General features: G+C 44.1%; 1 protein-coding gene across 5 annotated transcripts in view; it reads left to right on the forward strand.

Annotated features, from left to right (window-relative positions):
- TRPM4 (transient receptor potential cation channel subfamily M member 4) overlaps positions 1 to 20,656 on the forward strand; it is a 39,325-nt gene that overhangs the window by 7,182 nt on the left and 11,487 nt on the right. For 4 of the 5 annotated variants that reach the window (XM_019658355.1, XM_019658354.1, XM_019658353.1 and 1 more), the window contains 8 exons: positions 4,763 to 4,875; positions 5,123 to 5,482; positions 5,663 to 5,797; positions 9,952 to 10,081; positions 10,248 to 10,393; positions 13,146 to 13,258; positions 13,616 to 13,693; positions 16,974 to 17,393. In XM_019658355.1, the coding sequence (XP_019513900.1) occupies positions 4,763 to 4,875; positions 5,123 to 5,482; positions 5,663 to 5,797; positions 9,952 to 10,081; positions 10,248 to 10,393; positions 13,146 to 13,258; positions 13,616 to 13,693; positions 16,974 to 17,393 (1,495 nt within the window). Of the gene's footprint in view, positions 1 to 4,762; positions 4,876 to 5,122; positions 5,483 to 5,662; positions 5,798 to 9,951; positions 10,082 to 10,247; positions 10,394 to 13,145; positions 13,259 to 13,615; positions 13,694 to 16,973; positions 17,394 to 20,656 lie in introns of those variants that run through there. The other variant, XM_019658356.1, reaches the window with a different exon arrangement.

Consider the following 20,656-nt stretch of genomic DNA (forward strand, 5'->3'; position numbering starts at 1 on the left):
CTTTCATCCATCCATCCATCCATCCATCCATCCATCTACTCACTTATTTTTCTCTTTCTTTCCTTCCTTCCTTCCTTCCTTCCTTCCTCCCATCCATCTGTACATTGATTTTTTCCATCTACCCCTTATTTCATTTATTTTTTATTCTTCCACCCATCTAATCATCCATCCATCTTGTCATTCACCCATCCTTTTACCTACCCATCCACATATTCATTGATAATTCCATCCACTTATGATTCCTTCATCCATCCATCTTTTCATCCATCATCCATCCATCCATCCATCCATCCTTCTACCTACCTATCCATCCACTTGCCCTTTCTTCCTCTTCTACATGCCGCCAACATGTTTTAAGCACTGAGATGTAGGGGAATCAGAGATGAATCAGAGCTGTGTCTCCCATTGAGGAATTCCTGATATTTCACTAGAGGAATGAATGATGAAAACCAAGGTAGGGAGTTTAATGGCCAGCTGGTAGAGGCTGAGGATGGGGCTAGTTTATTCATTCAATAAACATCATCCTAGGCTCCAGCGACTAAAGCAGACCCATTTCCTGCTCTCAAGGATCCCAGATCCTACCAGGGTTGTTTGAACACAGCCTTAAGTAAAATTTAAGACAAAAGCTTAGGGGAGGACCTGCTGTCAGTAAGGGGAGAAAATTCAAGGAAGTGGTGTTTAAAATGGTCCTTGAAGAGCCAGTAGAATTTGGACATAGTAAGATGGTAAGGAGGAGTCCCATGGCTCTGTGGGGATGTAAGTAGGGAGAGTCGTTTTTGGTGCTAGAAGAGTTTTACAAGGAAAACACCCACTTAGATAAAAACTTCCAAGAGATATAGCATCAATTTATAATGCATTCTCAGCCCCATCCTAATTGTATCTACCATGTTCTGTGGAGGCAGAAAGAGGTAGTTACTTCTGATTTTGGAGTTAGATAAAATTGTATTTGAATACCAGCTTGGTTCCTTCTTTGCTGTGTGACCTTGAGAAAGAGACTTGCCCTCTCTGAGTCTTAATTTCTTTCTCTGAAAAATGGAGGATTGTGAGACTGAGAAGTAGCTTATGAGCAGTGCCTGGTCCCTGGGTGGGGAGCCGAATAAATAGGAGCTCTTCTGAATATAATTATATTTCTTTTGGGACACATCCTTAAATAGGGGATGACAGTGGCAAATCTGATTCATTCTATGGAAGTTAACATATGAGCTTCTTGGGAGAAGACAGCAGCTCTGTAATATGTGGTTTGAGGGGGAGGTGTTGTAAGTCCATTGCCTACAGAAGTGGAAGTGATCACACTCTGCTGGAGAAACCGGAGCTGGCTGGATGGCTTAGTGATAGCAGAGTTGAATGGATGGGGTTTCAGCAGCTGAGGAAGGAAGGGGGAAGGGGACGAAGGCTCCTTAAGAGTCTAGCATGAGCCAGACACTGTGCTGAGCAGTTGGCATGCATTTTTGCCCCTGATCCTCCATCTCTTCCTGCAAGGGGTTGTCTTCCCATTTTGTAAATGAAGAAACTGAGGCTCAGAGAGGGGAAAAGTGACTTACTAAAAGTAACAAGGGTCAACCTTTTTGTTTTTTCCAGTATTCATGTTTTTCTCCCCTACCCCCCGTCACAGCTTTATTGAGATATAATTGAGGTATAACGTTGTGTAAGTTTAAGGTGTACAACATAATGACTTTATATACCTATATGTTACAATGTGACTAAAACCGTAAGATCAGCTAACACATCCATCACCTCACATTATTACCCCTGTTTTTTGTGGTGAGAACATTTAAGATCTACTCTCTTAACAACTTTCAAGTATATAATACAGCATTGTTAACTCTGGTCACCATGCTGTATATTAGATCCCCAGAACTTATTCCTCTTATAACTGGAAGTGTGTACCCTTTGACCAGCATCTCCCCACCTCCCCAACGCCCAGTGTCCACATTCTTAATCACCATGATAACTGCCTATAAGCCAATTAAGAAAAATTTCCCATTTCTAATCCTTGGATGAGGGGGCCTTGGGTTTCTTTCAACCTGGGAGACCCAACTGGCAAGCAGGCCTTTCAGTAAAAAACAGGAGAGTCCTAGAAACTTACCCGAGATGATTGCAGCTCATATTCTTCTCACCATGGTCTGGAGGATGTCCTGGGGCCATTTGTATTCCTCTGACTTTCTACTGGAAAGTAGCGTGGAGCAGCCAGGGTTTCACACTGCCAACCCGGAGGCACCAGTGGCAAGCATTTGTATCTATCTGCTGCCTGCCACAGCCATCCCGTTCTGGAGGGGATCTGTGGCTGTTGCCAGGACCTTCTTCGGGCCTGAGTGACTTCAAGCCATGGTGGTGATAAGCCTTGGGGGAGCTGAGGCTGCAGGTTTCTTGAGCATTAACTCAGATCTGTCTGACTTTCAAGCCCACTCCATGGGGCATGTTTGAGGGAGAGGTCAGAGACCCACGTGGATGGCAGGAAGCATGTTGGAGACAAAGCCTGTGAGGTGGGCAGGGCCAGACCACCTGGGACCTTAACTGAGACTTGGTTCTTAGAGGCATGCGAGGGCCAAGGTCAGTTCTGTATATAGAAGGACCCTCTCAGATCAGGTGGGGACAGACCGAAGAGGAGAGGAGAGACCGTGAGGAAAAGGAAGAGATTGCAATGATGGTAGTGGGACAGAGCAGAGCTGGAACTGGGGCCATGGGAACAGTAAGGAGGGTAGGCAGTGAGAGAGTTAGGGGCTAGAGAGATGGGGCTTGAGGACCAATGAGCTGTGGGGAGTGAAGGGAGGGACAAGACACACCTGGGGGTCTCCCTCATTGACTGGGTGGAAAAAGGTTCTGTCCCTGAGATAGAGGACCCAGGGGAAGGTCAGTTTTGGGGAAAGACCCTGAGCTTAGTATGCGACATCGTGGCCATGAAGGGCCTGGAGGAGGTCCAGGTGATAAATGGTGACATGTTAAGGCAGAATATAATACAGGATATTATAAATCTTTTTTTCATACATATATGTATTTTTAAACTTTATTGGGGAACAGTGTGTTTTTCCCAGGACCCATCAGCTCCAAGTCAAGTCATTGTCCTTCAGTCTTGCGGAGGGCTCAGCTGAGCTCCAAGTCCAGTCGCTGTTTTCAATCTAGTTGTGGGGCGTGCAGCCCACCATCCCATGTGGGAGTTGAACCAGCAACCTTGTTGTTAAGAGCATGTGCTCTAACCAGCTGAGCCATCCGGCCACCCACTGGCAGCTCAGCTCAAGTCGTTGTCTTCAATTTAGTTGTGGCGGGCACAGCTCACTGGCCTATGTGGGAATCAAACCGGCAACCCTATTGCTCAGAGCTCGCATTCTAACCAACTGAGCCACCCGGCCGCCCCTATAAATCTCTTTTTTCCTTCTCTTGAAACTGTGAGAAAAGTAGGGGAGATCCATAGACTCTTAGAAAAATGTCACTCTGAATTTGCTTCTTGGGTTTCAAAAGCTGTGTGGTGTTAGGCATGTTACTACCTCTTTCTGGGCCTGTGTTTTCTCAACTCTCAACCTGAGAGGTTATGCTGGTCAAGCTGTAGATTCCTCCCAGTTTGGAACTTCTTTCTATGGTTATTATTGATAACAATGATCCAAAGTGGATACCGTTATTATTCCCATTTTATAGATGAGGAAGCTGAGGTTCCTGAGGTTCAGTGTCTTGCCTGAAGTCATTCAATTGGTGTAAGTGGAAGACGGATTGGAATTGCTTCAAAGCCCACTGCTCATCTCCACTCCACTAGATTACCAAGTTCCCCCATACTAATTTTTGGAACAACTGAAATGAATTGAAAGTCCTTCCTTTGCTTTGGAGATAGATGTGGAGCAAGTGGAGACACAAGGGAAAAATAACTCGGTGGCACAAGTGCCCTGGGACCCAGCAGTGTCTAGACTTGGCTTTACTGCTCCTTGGACCCAATTGCACGCTTCAGATATTTCAGTCCCTTGTTGAGTGCTCACACTTTGCATCCATTCAATTGTCGGATCCCAGTTTTAAAGTCCTCTTGATTTTCCTCACTCATTTTAAGGAACTCCAAGGTCTTCCAGAGTCCCTCTAATGTTCAGTTTTTTTCCAACCTCATTTTCTGCTACTGTCCCCTCTTTCTTCTCACACATACCTCAAGTTTCAAGAAATCAGAGTGGCTCATGTTTGGGATCATATCCTGTGTCTTCCTGCACCCAGGCCTTTGTTCAGGCTGCTCCTGCTGCCTTGATTTCTTTTCTTACCTTAGATGCACACCTCCAAATCCTACCGCTCTTTCAGAAGCCCCACCTCAAGGCCCCTCCAGTACGAGGCTTCTTTGGATCACTCAAACCTCTGTGATTGTACCCTCCCCTGCGCCCTAATCACATTCTATGCCCACCTCCGAGGGCACTGATCACTCTGAGGGTAGGTATGTGATTCTGGGACATATATTCCTGGAATCAGCCCCTTCAGGCCACGCGCTGTATCCAGTTTCTCTCTCCATCCCTCCCACTTACTGCCTGATCCATAACCTACTTCAATAAATGTTAAATGAATGAATGATTCCCTTTCCTTCTTCTTGGCTCTAAACCACTGGTTTGCACTCTGCCCCTGAGTTGAATGACCTTATGCTTATAATAAACCTGACTTCTTAAAGACCCCAGACTCTGCCCAACAACACCTCCTTTATATGGACTTTAAGTGTCAGGCATCCCAAAGAGAAGCAAAACAGATATTGATCCGATATTCCCACCCTCCCCCTGACTCTTGCCCCCTCTCCCTCTCACCCTTGCAGCCTGTGGGAGCTCTGAGGCCTCAGCTTATCTGGACGAGTTGCGTTTGGCTGTGGCTTGGAACCGCGTGGACATTGCCCAGAGTGAACTCTTCCGGGGTGACATCCAATGGCGGGTGAGGGGTCAGGACCTGGGAGTTGTGGATCCTGACAAGGGGGATGCACGTTTGGCCCTGTCTTCCATTATGGCCTGTCCAGCCTTCTCCGATTGTCCATCTGTTCCCATCTTATCCCCTCTCTCCCCAACCATCCATCCATCCGTCACTCATAGCTCTGTATCCCCATCTCTTGTCCTTAACCTCTGGCCTCACTTGGCCTTCTCTCTGTACTCATCTCTTCCCCCATTCATCCCACCCCTGCCAGTCCGTCCACCTGGAGGCCTCCCTCATGGATGCCCTCCTGAATGACCGGCATGAGTTTGTTCGCTTGCTCATCTCCCATGGCCTCAGCCTGTGCCACTTCTTGACGCCGACGCGCCTGGCCCAGCTCTACAGTGCAGCGCCTCCCAACTCGCTCATCCGCAGCCTTCTGGACCAGGCGTCCCACGGCGCGGGCACAAAAACCCCAGTCCTTAAACCCTCTGCGGAGCCCCGACTCCCTAACGTGGGGCAAGTGCTTCTGATGCTGCTGGGGAAGATGTGTGCGCCGAGGTACCACGACTGGGTTACTGGGGATCCACACCACGACCATGGCTGCATGGAGAGCCACCAAGGCGGGGAGAACGTAAGGACCCGGAGAGGCTGGGTGGGGAAGACTGAGAACGACCCAGGGGTGGGGCTATGCCAGGGGGCGTGGCCAGAGAACAGGGTGTGTGACTGAACTGGGGTTGGGCTGATGATTGGCCCTGGGCCAAGCAGGAGGCTGGGGCGGGAACAATTCTCACCGTGCCTCCCTTGCCTGCAGACCCATCTGCTCTCTGTCAGGGCCACCTCTGATCTCATGCTGGACGCTGTCCTCGGGGAGACCCCCTGGAGTGACCTGTTTCTCTGGGCACTGCTACTGAACAGGGCTCAGATGGCCTTGTACTTCTGGGAGATAGTGAGTGCTGACTTGATCTCTGATTCTACTCTCTCTTACATTCCTGTCCTTTAGTTCTACGGAATTGTGATATGATTCCCGGACCCTCAGATGTCACCCTGACCTCCATCCCGTCTTCCATTCCTGATATGACACCAACTGCTGCTTCTTCCTTTTTTTCTTCTTTTCTTTTTCCATATTATGCATTACTTTACCCTCTTTTTTTTTTTCTTTTTTTTTTTTTTAGTTGAGCCATCCTGCCACCTGTTGGCAGCTCAGCGGCAACTCAGCTCGGGCCAGGCATCGAACCGCTGTTGCTCAGAGCTCGCACTCTTGAGCGAGCTCTTAACTAACTGAGCCACTCGGCTGGCCCTCATATCATGCATTTCTTGTAACTTGCCTTTTCCATTAACAATACCGGGGGTGCCCCCCGAAAATGTATACACATGACTTGGATTCATCTTTTGTTATTGGCATATATTGAGCATTGTAATTTTAATAGTTTTTTTCCTTTCTTAAAGTGTCTATACATTTTTTTGGCACCCTCTGTATATATTGGGCATTCTCTCTTGTTCATACATGTGAATCAACCTTATTCTTTCAAAATGGTTGCCTGTAGGAGGAAGTTAGACATTATCCTGTAGCCAATAGGGAGTCTCTTAAACATTGGTACACTTGCAATTTAGATACATTGTTGTAACTGCAATGTAGAGGGGGACAAAACTAGAGGCCAAGGAAGTCAAGTAAGAAGGTAAAGCTGGGGTCCTTTAAGCAGCCCAGATGGACTACAGCAGGTGGGATAGAGGTGTTGGGACACATTTGAGAAGTTTGTGTGCGAAGTTAAAAAAAAAAAAGTTATGGGATTTAAATAGGATCTAAAAGAGAGCTTATTTTAATGCCATAGAAATATCTTGAAAGGATTTCTTAAGCCTTGGGTTGCTTTCAGCCTAGTGGGTCATGTGTTAAATATAGACTTTTTTCATTAAGATAAAATTCATATCACATAAAACGCACCATTTAAATCATGTAAAATTGTACAATTCAGCAGCCTTGAGTACACTCACAATGTTATGCAACCGCCACCTCTATCTAGTTCCAGAACACTTTCATCACCTCAAAAGGAAACCCCATACTCATTAAGCAGTCACTTCCTTTCCCTCCTTCCCCCAACCCCTGGTAACCACTAATGTGCTTCCTGTTTCTATGGATTTGCCAGTTTTGGATATTGTATGTAAATGGAATCATATAATATGTGTGTGGCCTTTTCCATTTGGCTTTTTTCACTTAGCATAGTGTTCTCATAGTTCTCCATGTTGTAGCGTGTATCATAATTTCCTTTCTTTCTAAGGAAGAATAATATTCCATTGTATGATATATTACATTTTGTGTATCCATTCATCTGTTGATGGACACATGGGCTGTTTTGACTTGTTAGATATTGTTACTAATACTGTCATGAACATTGGTGTACAAATATTTGTTTCAATCCCTGCTTTCAACTGTTTTGAGAACATACCAAGGAGTGGAATTGCTGGACCACATGGTAATTCTAGGTGCAATTTCTTTGAGGAACTGCTATGCTGTTTTCCACAGCAGCTGTACTATTTTACATTTCCACCAGCAGTGCATGAGGGTTCTAGTTTTTCCACATCTTCACCAACACTTATTTTCTTTTGTTTGTTTGCTTTTGATAATTGCTATCCTAATGAACGTGAAGTGGTATCTCACTGAGGTTTTGATTTGCATTTTGTTAATGATTAGTGATATTGAGCATCTTTTCACATGCTTATTGATTATCTACATGTCTTTGGAGAAATGTCTATTCAAGTCTTTTGCCCATTTTTAAATTGGGTTGTTTGCCTGTTTTGTTGTTGAAGTGTAAGAGTTCTTTATATTTTTTGGATATCAATCTCTTATTAGATATATGATTTGCAAATATTTTTTACCTTCTGTGGGTTGTCTTTTCACTCTGTTGATAGTGTCCTTTGCTGCACAAAAGTTTTAAATTTTGATGAAGTCCAATTTGTCTATTTTTTCCTTCAGTTGCTTATACTTTTAGTATTGCAAAATCCAAGGTCATAAAATTTTATCTCTATGTTTCCTTCTAAGAGTTTTATGATTATTATATATATTATAATTATTTAATCCTACATGTTAATTTTATTGCGATTCCTTGTGATGAATCACTTCTCTTTTGCTGTTTTAAAGATTCTCTCTTTGTTTTTTACTTCAAAAAATTTGATTTGATTATAATGTTTTTCAATGTGGATTTTTTTGAATTTTCCTATTTGGGGTTCCTTAATCTTCTTGGATGTGACATCTTTTATCACATTTGGGAAATTTTAGGCCATTATATCTTCAAATATTCTTTCTGTTCTGTTCTCTCTGTCCTCTCCTTTTGAGACTCCTATTATGCATATATTGTCCCACAGATCCCTTAGGACCTGTTTATTTTTCTTCATTCTTTTTTCTTTCTGCACCTTAAACTGGATAATCTCAGTTGACCTATTCATAGCTTCCGGTTCACAAATTCTTTCTTCTGCTTCCTCAAAGCTGTTGTTGAGCCTGTCTAGTAAATTTTCCATTTCAGTTTTTTCACTTTTTAACTTCAGAATTTCTATTTGGCTACTTTTAATAATTTCTCTCTCTTTATTAATATCCTTTGTTTGGTGAGACATCATTCTCTTGGCTTTCTTTAGTTCTTTGCCCATGATTTCCTTTAGCTTTTTGAGCATATTTCAAACAGCTGATTTAAAGTCTTTGTCTGATAAGTCCAGTGTCTGAGCTTCCTCAAGGACAGTTTCTATTAATTTATTTTTTCTTGTGAATGGGCCATACTTTCTTGTTTCTTTGCATGCCTCATAATTTTTTCTTGAAAACTGGCCATTTTGAATATTATAGTGTGACAACTTTGGAAATCAGCTTACCCCCTTCCTCCAGGGTCTGCTTTTGCTTCTTGTTGTGGTTTGTTGTTGGTGTTTATTTAGTGACTTTTCTAAGCTATTTTTGTAAAGTCTGTATTCTTTGTCATGTGTGGCCACTGAAGTCCCTGTTTTGTTACTTAGTGGTCAACTAGTGAATTGACAGAGATTTCCTTAAATGCTTGCAGGGAAAAAACTCAAAACTCTCCCAGTTTGCAGATTTGCTCTGTGTTGGAGATGTCTTTCAACACTTAGGCAGGCTGTTTACAATTCTACCCTAGCTGTCACTTCTGCTTTTGCTAACTAAAGATCAGCCAGAAGTGAAAGCTTAGGGCTTTCTCTAGTCTTTTGTGAGCATGCATCCAGTCTGGGTCATGCATGTAGCCTTCTAGATTCCTTGGTACACGTAAGAGCTTTTCAAACCCTTTATTCCCCCAAGTATCTCCTTCCCTAGCCACTTCCCTCCCAAGCTGTTCAGTATATCTATTATAGCCTAGGATGCTATTCTTTGCCCCAGACAGCTGAGGATAACGCTTTTAACTTTAAATGCTTTCAAACACCACCTGGGAAGCCACTTCTGCCCTGGGAAAGCTCCAAGAACAGTGAAACAAAGGCAAGCTCTTGAACTGTTTCTTCAGGGAGCCACCAGTTAAGTCCACACACACAACCACAATTATTTAAGAGTAATATCTGAATTGCTCCCTCTGGTACCAAAAACCCACACTTTCAAGGCTGCCACTGAACTGGGGAGTTGGCGATGGTATGTAGGTTAGTTAAAATGTCACAGTGCTCTTTTATTAAAATTTAGCAGTTTCTTCATTAAGCATTTTCCTATTTGTTGTAAGTTTTATATTAGATTCTAAAACCTTGAAAAAGTTGGTTCTGACAGTTTGGGCCAGCTTATTTGTTGCTTTTCTGGAGGGATGGAGTTTTGAAGTTCTGTACTCTGCCGTTTTAGGTAACATCTCCAACTGTTTCTTGACCTGTCTATAACCTCTGATGTCATTCTAACTGCAGCCTAGCCCCTCATCTCTGAATGACCTGACTTTTGACATCTTCACCTGGTGTCTAGTTTCTTCCAGTTCCATCTATAAACATTATTTTATCTTTGGGCTCTGTTGACCCTGGTTAATTTCTGACCTCAAGCTATGTCCCTTTCCTTAATTACAGGCTTTCTCCCCATCTCCCTCACCCTTCTGTGAACCTCACTCCAAAACCTGACCCTATCCATGACAACTCTTTTTGTCTCTTCAGGGCTCCAATGCCGTGGCCTCAGCTCTTGGGGCCTGTTTGTTGCTCCGAGTGCTGGCACGCCTGGAATATGAGGCTGAGGAGGCAGCACGGAGGAAGGACCTGGCAGCCAAGTTTGAGGGGCTGGGTGTTGGTGCGTGGGGCATGGGTGCCTGGGGCAGGGACAGGGGGCTGCCATGAAATGGGCGTGTACGTCTCCCCACTCCTCTCATAACCTTGCCCTTCAATCCCCTCATCTCTCCCCTCACACTGTCTTCCTACTCATTTCTCTATCTCTCACATAAATCCCCTGTCCCCAGACCTCTTTGGCGAATGCTACCGCAACAGTGAGGATCGGGCTGCTCGCCTTCTCCTCAGACGCTGCCCATTCTGGGGGGATGCCACCTGCTTACAGCTTGCCATGCAGGCCGATGCCCGTGCCTTTTTTGCCCAGGACGGGGTACAGGTGAGTATCTGAGACATCAATATCCCAAACAGTTCCCACTGGACTCTGGGAGTGGAGAATTAGCCCCTGCTGTTGTGGACAGCCCATGGTCTTGATCAACCCTTCCCCCTGGAGATCACCCCTCTTCCAGAAAGGCTGCTCTTCCCATAAGAAACTCCTCCCTTCATAGGAAAGCCGATCTTCCACTTCCTAAAAACTTCCCCTCCAGATACAGGAATTCCAGATGACTCTATTAGGAAGTCCCAACTCTCACTTGTAAGAAGTCCTTCCCACTTCCTTAAGAGATTCCTAGTTCCAGATCTCAACAATTAGGTTAGTGCAAAAGTAATTGCGGTTTCGGACCGTGAATTTTAAATCATTATAACTAGGCTCAAACACATCTTTATTAATCAAAATAGGAACCATTATAATGAACACTTTTTTGCCAATGAAAAATAAGTTTATTTGTTCCTGTAGCATAAAAATCTGTGCTTCAGGATTCGACAAGCTTTTGGAAAGCATTTTCTGCATCCTGCCGGTTGTGGAAGTGTTTTCCCTGCAAAAAGTTGTCGAGATGCTTGAAGAAGTGGTAATCTGTTGGCGAGAGATCAGATGAATATGGTGGATTGAGGCAAAACTTCGTAGCTCAATTCGTTCAACTTTTGAATCATTAGTTGTGTGACGTGCGGTCAGGCGTTGTCGTGGAAAAGAATTGGGCCCTTTCTGTTGATCAATGCTGGCTGCAGGCGTTGCCGTTTTTTGGTGCATCTCATAGATTTGCTGAGCAAACTTCTCAGATGTAATAGTTTCTCTGGGATTCAGAAAGCTATAGTGGGTCAGACCGGCAGCAGACCACCAAACAGTGACCATGACCTTTTTTTGGTGCAAGTTTGGCTTTGGGAAATGCTTTGGAGCTTCTTCTCGGTCCCACCACTGAGCTGGTCGTCGCCATTGTCATATACAATCCACTTTTCATTGCACGTCACAATCTGATCGAGAAATGGTTTGTTGTTGTTGCATAGAATAAGAGGACACTTCAAAACGATGATTGTTTTGATTTGCAGTCAGCTCATGAGGCACCTACTTATCGAGCTTTTTTACCTTTTTAATTTGCTTCAAATACCAAACGACCATAGAATGGTTCACATTAAGTTCTTCAGCAACTTCTCTTGTAGTTGTAAGAGGATCAGCTTCGATGATTACTCTCAATTGGTTGTTGTCAACTTTTTTTTTTTTTTTAAAGATTTTTATTGGGAAATTGGGGGGATGGGAACAGTGCTGGGGAATTGGGGGAAGGGGAATAGACAAGTTGCTGTCGTTTTTTGTTCTTCAGTCTAGTTGTTGAGGACGTTGCTTCACTGGCCCAAGTTGGCACCATCATTGCGCTCTTCCCAGGCGAGGCAGATCAGTCACCGGCTTCTGGACGGCTGCTCACTGCGGCTGCTGGCCGCTCACGCTGGCTGCTGGCTACACACGGTAGCCCATGGCAACCCACTGCCACAGGGGCTGCAGCCTCTGCCGTCGCCAGCGACTCATGGCTGCCCAGCTCCAGGTTGAGCTGTTGTTCAGCATCTTAGCTGTAGAGGGCAGTGTCACTGGCCCTCATATGTGGGATCCGAACCGGGGCCCTCTGGCGTCCCAAGCCAGTTCTTAACCATCGTGCCACTCGGCCGGCCCGGTTGTTGTCAACTTCTGATGCCTGGCCACTAAGCTCCTCATCTTCAAGGCTCTGTCTCCTTTGCAAAACTTCTGGAACCACCACTGCCTGTACGTTTGTTAGCAGTTCCCCAGGCCAAATGCATTGTTGATGTTGCGAGTTGTCTCTGCTGCTTTATGACCATTTTGAACTTGAATAAGGAAATCGCTCAAATTTGCTTTTTGTCTAACATCATTTCCATCGTCTAAAATACATATAAAATAAACAGCAAGTAATAAGTCATTAGCAAGAAAACATAAAGTGAGAAATGTGCATTAAAATGATGTATAACATAACCACATTTATTTAAGAATGTATTCCAAAATCAAAGGCAAATTTCAACAATGCAAAAACCCGCAATTACGTTTGTACCAACCTAATATAATGACTTCACCAGACAATTACCTAGTGTTTTGGACATCAGCAAACTCTGGTTTAGGAAATCCCACCCTTCCTGTAGGAATTCCTCTTCTTTGGGAACCCTGCTTGCCCTCATAGTCTCTTCCATCCTGTCCACCCTGAAAATTTGAACTTTCTCAGTATCCTTAATCTAAATCTGACAGGACACAGTGAGTCCCACCCACAGCACAGGAAGTCTGCCTATGCAACAGGAACTCCAGCTTACCCCAACAGGAAGTCCTATCCTCAGCTATTAGAATGATTTGATTATCATTTCAAATAATTACCTAGAGTTCTTTGCTTTGAACAGTGACTAAACTCAGGGATTCCATTTTGTGCCCCTTCCTTAACCTCCTTGTTCCCCATCTGTGAAAAAAGAAAAAATATTAGTACCTGTCTTCCTGGGGTTGTTGTGAGGGTTAGGTGAGCTAATCTATGTAAAGGGCTTAGCCCAGTATCTGGCATATTGTATTAATAAATGGTGGCTCTTTTAACTCTCCTAGCTAAAATTTGGGACAGGTGGTCCTCACCTTTGACCACCATTCCCCCCCCCAATAGTTATGGTCCCCACATTGAGCACTTGCTCTGTGCTCTGGAGCTGTGGCCCAATACTTGCCTGGGGTTTTCAGGAGGGGGTTGGGGGGAGATTCAGGCTCCTAATCCTCCCCACCCCCACAGTCTCTGCTGACACAGAAGTGGTGGGGGGAGATGGACAGCACCACACCCATCTGGGCCCTGGTTCTCGCCTTCTTTTGCCCCCCACTCATCTACACCAACCTCATCACCTTCAGGTCAGTCCCCTGGGGTTACATTGACAGGAGGGGGGTGCTCAGTTCCTCCTGCTCACTTCTGGCCACCTTTCTACTTGGTATGTCCAGTATTTCTCCCTTTGTTCACTCTCTTTCCCTCCCCCAGACTGAGGGCATGTTCTGGGAGGTGAGCTTTGGGGGGGGGGGCTCTCTGTATCTGTAGGGTCAAGTTCTCTGCCTTCTGTCATGGCTCTGGGGGAAGGTCCCTTTGGGGTAACTCTAGGGGGACACCTCTCTGTCTCCCTGCCATGTCTCTGGGTGAAGAAGTTGGGTATCTCTTGAGAATTTCTCTCTTTACTTTTCTCCCCATTTCTCACGCTGTGCGTTTTTCCATACTAGGAAGTCATATGAAGAGTCCACACAGAAGGACCTGGCATTTGACATGGATAGGGGACTCAATGGGGAAGGGCCAGCCAGGTGAGTGAAGCACCAGCTCTGTGTGAGGTGGAGCACCTTGGGCAGCTGCAGGAGCACCAGGTACTAGGAGCAAAGCCAGATGGGAGCAGTGGGGCTTCAGGAGGGAGCGGTTTCACGCATCCACTGAAGATACTGAAGAAGTTTCCCAAATGCTAAGCTCAAGACTTGGTTCAAGGTTTGGTTCTGCTGCCAAGGAGTTCCTCACTGGAAATCAGTTTGCTTCATGCTATGTGTACATCTCGATGTAGCAAATAGAATTGGTGGATTGCGTTCATTTAGGGATCTTTTGCCTATTTTTTTTTTCTGACTCCAGGACTTTTGCTCCTAATCTCTTTGCCGTGGTACCCATGAAAGGTATTTTCAAAATCAGGCCTAAGTAAATGAAATAGAATATATATCAATCTTCTGATAATCCTGCAGTGTAGAGGTACTGTGGGATTTGGCTCTAAGTCAAGCAGACCTGGGTTGACATCCTGAATTTGACTTTGGAAGTGACTTCACCTTTGAGCTCCAGCTTTCTTTTCTAAACAGAAGGTACATAGAAGGTTGTCCCTGTGTTAGGTTAGGTTGAGTAATGATACAATAACAAAACATCTGGCAACAATGAAGGTTTAGTTCTCACACTCCATTTGTGGGTTGGCTGAGGCTCTACGCCATGTGCTCTCCACTTTGGGATAAATGAGCACCTGCTAGCTGAGCTGTTCCTAGTCTCATGGCAGAAGGAAAAGAGACATGGAGAACCAGGTACTGGCTTTGAAAGCCTCCACATGGAAGTGACAGGTGTCACTTTTGTGTACATTTCATTGGCAAAAGCAAGTCATATAGTGACTCTGTAGCTCCTAATTCTCCCACTGGGAGGAAACCAAAGTATTTGGTGAACAGTAATATGATGTACCACAATGCCTGATGGAGCTGTTAAGAGGATTAATGGAGACAGCATATATAAAATGTGTAACGTAGTGCCTGGCACATAGTAAGTGCTCAGTTAATGGGGATTATATTTGCTACTGCTATTATGAATACATCTATTACTTATTTTGTTGAATGGAGTGTGTGTGTGTATATGTGTGTGTCAGGGTCTAAATCTATGGCTATAGAGAAACAGAGGAAGAGGCCCACATTTATACCCATCTTTGCAGCCCTCATTTCTACTTTAGCCACGTAAACAGGGAAAGGGAGAACCCTTGCCCCCCAATATTCCAGAAATAAAAATTTCTGGGAACTGTAAAACCCACTATATACCATGTAAAACAAGTAAAATTTAAATATATATGAACAGATTTTTTTTTCTGAGACAATGCACAAAGAATACAAAATATTTGTCAAGATATGAAACTAAGAACAAAATTTGGACCACTGAAAAAGGCTGGATAAAAGGTCCCCATGTCAGGATCAATGGTGATGTCTTTGTCTGGTGATTTCCCAACTTCTGTACCATGTGAGAGTAATGATGTCAGTGACAATAGCTGATGTTATAGAACACTTACAATGGGCAGCCATTGTGCTAAATCCTTTGGGAAATGAGTTAATTTAATTCTCTCAACCCTATACAGTAGGGCCTATTATCCCCATTTTACAGATGAAGTAACTGAGGCCTTAAATTACTTACCTCAGGGCATGTGACTGGTAAATGGTAGAGCTGGGATTTGAACCCAAGATCTTGTACCTGAATCTGTGCTCTTAACAAATGTGGAGAGCCACCTCCATGGAGGACTCTGTAAAAGGATAGATCCCTGGCTCCTCTCCCAGGGAAGCTTGGAGATGGGCCCAGGAATCTGTGTGTGACCTGGCTGTGAGTGATTCAAGATGGCAGTTGTTGGGATGCATTCTGATCTACCACACATTCTTATTCCCAGGACCCTGCAGCGGGTGAAATGGGAAATACAAGGGCCATGCGCCTTGTCATTAGGGAGCTTGTGCTCCTCTCTGCCTCTCACTTTCTTTAGCTTTTACTGTTCTTTCTGCTTATTTTCTTTAGAACAGCTCTATTGAGATAATTCACATAATTCAGTTCACCCATTTAAGGTGTACAATTCAATGGGTTTTAGTATATTCATAGAGTTGTGAAGTCATCACCACAATTAATCATAAACCATTTTCATGTAGCAGGAAACTTTGTACCCATTAAAAGTCACTCCCCACTCCCTTTTCCCCAGAGCTCCATGCTCCATGCAACCACTAATCTACTTTCTGTCTCTATGGATTTGCCTATTCTGGACATTTTACATAAACAGAGGCATACACTATGTGATCTTTTATGACTGGCATTGTTTATTTAGCATCATGTTTTCAAGGTTTACCCCATTGTAGCATGTATCAGAGCTTCATTGTTTTTTTTTGTTTTTTTTAAAGCTGAGCCATCCTGCCACCTGTTGGCAGCTCAGCGGCTGCTCAGCTCAGGCCTGGAATCAAACCGCTGTTGCTCAGAAAGCTTCATTGCTTTTAATTGCTGAATAATATTCCGCTGTCTAAAGAGACCACATTTTATTTATCTACTCATCAGTTGATGGATATTTGGGTGTTTACTTCTGGGTTATTTTCTGCTTGGTTCATAAAGAGAGGATGCCTCTCCAAACAAGTTCGTTAGCTTTCTGAATATATTATTAGTAGTATCATTCATTTCGGCATTTCTGATTTGAGGTCAGAAATAAGAGTCAGGATGAAACTGAGACACAGGATCAGGACTTAGGTGAGAAGGATCAGACATACGTGTGGACCAAGAAGGTCAGAATTCAGAAGCCAAATATGGCTGTCTGGTCAGATACAGGGAAGGAAGAGTTATAAGACAAAATTGGGCTGTATATTCAGATCTCCGAATCTGTGAGTCAGAGGATAATATTCAGGGACTGAGTTGTCAAATCTGGGGAGCTGAGGTCATGAAAGTGACGGGGTCAGACATCATATTTGAGGGTCAGAGATCAGGTAGATGGTCCAAGATTAGACATAGAGAGTCAGAGTGTGAAGGTGAAAGAAGAGGGAGCAGGAGTCAAAAGCCAGGCAAGGGTCAGAGGTCAGTCCAGGGGCCAGAGGTCAGAAGAGTGGAGGAAGTCATAAGTGGAAAGTCAGCCATTTTGATGGTTAGGAGATTTCAGAGGCCAGAGGTTAGATATAGGGGTCAAAAGTAAAAGGAGATGATGGACCTTAGACTTAGTTTCAGGTCAGGCAGGGTCAGAAGTCGTGAAGGTGGAGGAGGTTATATGAAAGGTTAGAGCTTGTGATAATGGTGAAGGTCAGGTTCAGAGGTCAGGTTGAAACTTCCTCTCTTTTCTCTCTCCCCCAGGCCAGCAGACCCCCGTGAGAAGATGCCCTTGGGGGGGGTGATGAGTCAGCCCAGCCGTAGGAGGTGCTCCCCACATTTGAGCCGCTGGCCCCAGTTCTGGGGGGCGCCGGTGACGGCCTTCATGGGCAATGTGGTCAGCTACCTCCTTTTCCTGCTGCTCTTCGCCCGGGTGTTGCTCATTGACTTCCAGCCCCCACCACCTGGTGCCCTGGAGCTGCTGCTGTACTTCTGGGCCTTCACCCTCCTCTGCGAGGAGCTCCGCCAGGGCCTGGGGGGTGACTGGGGCAGCCTAGCCACTGGGGGTCGTGGGCCAAGCTCCTCCCAGCCGCTGTACCACCGGCTGCACCTCTACATCACAGACACCTGGAACCAGTGTGACCTGGTGGCCCTCACCTTCTTCCTCCTGGGCGTGGGCTGCCGGTGAGTGCCCCTGTGACCTTCAAACCCCGGGCCCCATAGCGACTAAAACTAGCTCCACTTATTCTTTTTTTTTTTTAAAGATTTTATTGGGGAATTGGGGGAGGGGAACAACGTTGGGGAATCAGGGAAAGGGAACAGACAAGTTTCTGTCCTTTTTTTCTTCTTAAGTCTAGTTGTGGAGGATGTTGCTTCACTGGCCCATGTTGGTATTATCATGGCGCTCTTCCCGGGTGAGGCAGATCGGTCGCTGGCCACTGGATGGCCGCTCACGGCCGGCTCACGGCCGGCTCACAGCAGCTCACGCCGGCTGCCAGCCACTCACGGTAGCTACGGCAACCCATTGCAGCAGGGGCTGCAGCCTACACTGTCCCTGGTGACTTATGGCAGCACAGCTCCAGGTCAAGCTGCTGTTCACCATCTTAGCTGTAGAGGGCGCAGCATCACTGGCCTTAATGTGGGATCCGAACGGGGGCCCTGCTGCTCAGAGCTGGCGTCCCAAGCCAGCTCTTAACCAACGTGCCACTCAGCTGGCCTCCACTTATGGATATCTGGCTTCCGAGATGATAGGATTAAAGTAAGAACCCCACTGCCTCAGTTGCTGTTTATTCTAGATCTGGAGGCAACTGGATGTTTTTCTGAGCCCCCAAACCTGGCCCTTTTCAACATCACAGTCCCAGCTAAGCTTAGTTTCTTCCCCTGGACACCAGACAAGATGTTGGGCGCCACCCTCACCTCCTTCCCCCACAGCCTGAAGTCCCAGGCCCTGTCCTCCTGTCCCCTAATTCTCTGTTCCGTCCATCTCTCCATCTCCACTGCAGCCTCTCCCAGTATGCTCTGAGTATGGCTTGTGCTGTCTCTCTCTTCAAGTCACAGCTATCTCATCACTCAGCAACTTAAAGCATTTTTGAAATATAGTCTATTACCAAATAAGTGCAGAAATATATCCCCATTGAATAAGATTAAGCAAATGAAGGACATAGAGTAGAAACCAATGATTTTCCTCATTCTTTTCAAGAGCCCTCACTTTCTCAGCAGTTACCTCCATCAACAGTTTGGAGCACATCTTTTTCTATGCATTGACATGGACAGATTCACATTTTTCTTTTATACACAAATGACATTATATTTTATGTATTCTTCTGCAACTTTTTCTTTTTTTCTACAATATGTCCTGAAATTCTTTCTATATACTGTATTCTTTGAAAATGTTGCATCAGATTCCAGAAGAAGGGGTTTTAGCCATTGTTGGGTAAAGATCAGACAAGACAGACTTCTCCTTGCCAGAATTTAATGAATGAATGAATTCTTTACAAAAGGCAGTGAGACAAAAATTCTGAACTTCAAGAGACAGGAATTAGGGCAAAAGTCTCTCCACAAAGTCTCTTTCATTTTCTACTCAAGATAACATGAAGTTATAATCAGATACTAGCTACTTGGGGTACAGTACTGTGCTTTTTTTTTTAGCTTTTTCTTTTTTATAAAGTCATTTATAGCAGTTAGAACACTACTCCTTTTGAGGAGAGCAGACAAAGAACTTTGTGGACACAACCTGGGGATTATTTACAATGGATGAAGGGACCTGACACCCCTTTTTATAATCTGGATGGTTGACATCAATACCCCCTACTCTCTTCTCAGTTGACACACTGAGAGGCATGCTTCTTCCATGTTGTGTTAGAAATACTACCAAGTATTATGACATGAATAATTTATTTCAACACCAAGATAAAAGAGTTTTTGCAGAACACTATGCTTCTGTTTATTTCTTGTATTTGTATAAGGTATCTTTTGAGATAATAAGGTTAAAGCCATGTGCTACCATGCTCTAAAAATACTAGTGGTATTTTAGACATTTTGTCAAGCTCACTGTTTTCTAGGGAAGAATTATTGCATGGAGGAAAAAAATCCAAAGATCTCGGCTTACAATAGAGATATTTCCAGTGATCTCCAGAATTGCATGGATGAATCATTTTGTTTTGCCAATTCCTTCCAGATTGAGATTTGGTTGTTTCTAATTTTTTATTATTTCAAAGTAATAAAAGTTTACATCCCGGATTTAAACTTTGTGGGTCGAAGGGTACATATGTTCTTAAAGCCAATACATTTCCTTGTAAAATAGCTTCACTCATTTAAAAGCCCGCCATCAGGATAAGAGAGTGCCCCCTGAGGACATGCTTGACAATACCTGATGTTTTCAACCTTTAAAATTTTATAGCTCTCAATTTAATTTTACATTTTTTTTGCCAACCTGATGGACAGAAATGACCTCTCCTTTTAAAATGTATGCATCCCTGGCTACTAGTTAAGTTGGATATCTTTTCATAGTTAATGGCCACATGTACTTCTGTTAGTTGTCTTTTCATATCCTTTGCTCCTACTTTTTAAAATGTATTATGTTCATTGATCTTTTGCATATGTATATTTTTTGATAAGTGCTCTCCTTAAATTCTGGACCCTAATCATTGGTAGTTTTGTTCTAAATATCTTCTCACAGTCTGCAGTTTGTCTTTTCGCTTTTGTATGTTATCTTAGACATTCTTTTATTCTGTAACTTTTCATTCTGAAATAACCCGAAACTTATAAAAATGTTGCAAAACAATACAAAGAATTCCTGTACACCTTCCACCCAGATCCTCCAAATGTTAACATCTTACATTATCAAAACCAGGAAATCTTAATCAAATTTCACCAATTGTTCCACTGATGTCCTCTTGCTGCTCCAGGATCCGTGTTGCCTTTCATTTTCATGTCTCCTTAAACTTCTCCAATCTGGGGCAGTTCTTCAGAGCTTCTTTAGCTTTTATGATCTTACCACTTTTGAATAGTCCAGGCCAGGTGTTTTGTATAATTTGCCCCATTTGGTTTGTCTGATGTTCCCTCATGATCAGATTTAGATTATGCAGTTTTGGCAGAACTTTTTGCCTTTCTCTGTCCATCATATTTATGTTATCTTTTGATGCATAGAAAATTTATGTTTCAAGGTAGTCAAATTCACCAATCTTTTCATTTATTGTGATTCTCTATCCTGTAGATAAGACTTTTTTCCTTGTGTGACATCTTATCCTTTCTTAAGCTCATGAACAAATTCTATATTTTCTTTAAAAATTTTTAATGCTGTGCCTTTTACTCTAGGTTTTTGATCCATCCAGAGTTTAAATACATGATAATGCAAAATAAGGATATAATTTTTATCTTCTCCAGAGAGATTGCTGATGTGCTTGGCCATTTAGCCTTCCTCTGTGAATTGTGTGTTGGCCTTTATC

The sequence above is a fragment of the Hipposideros armiger genome, unplaced genomic scaffold, assembly GCF_001890085.2.
Source record: "Hipposideros armiger isolate ML-2016 unplaced genomic scaffold, ASM189008v1 scaffold_283, whole genome shotgun sequence".
Classification (NCBI taxonomy): domain Eukaryota; kingdom Metazoa; phylum Chordata; class Mammalia; order Chiroptera; family Hipposideridae; genus Hipposideros; species Hipposideros armiger.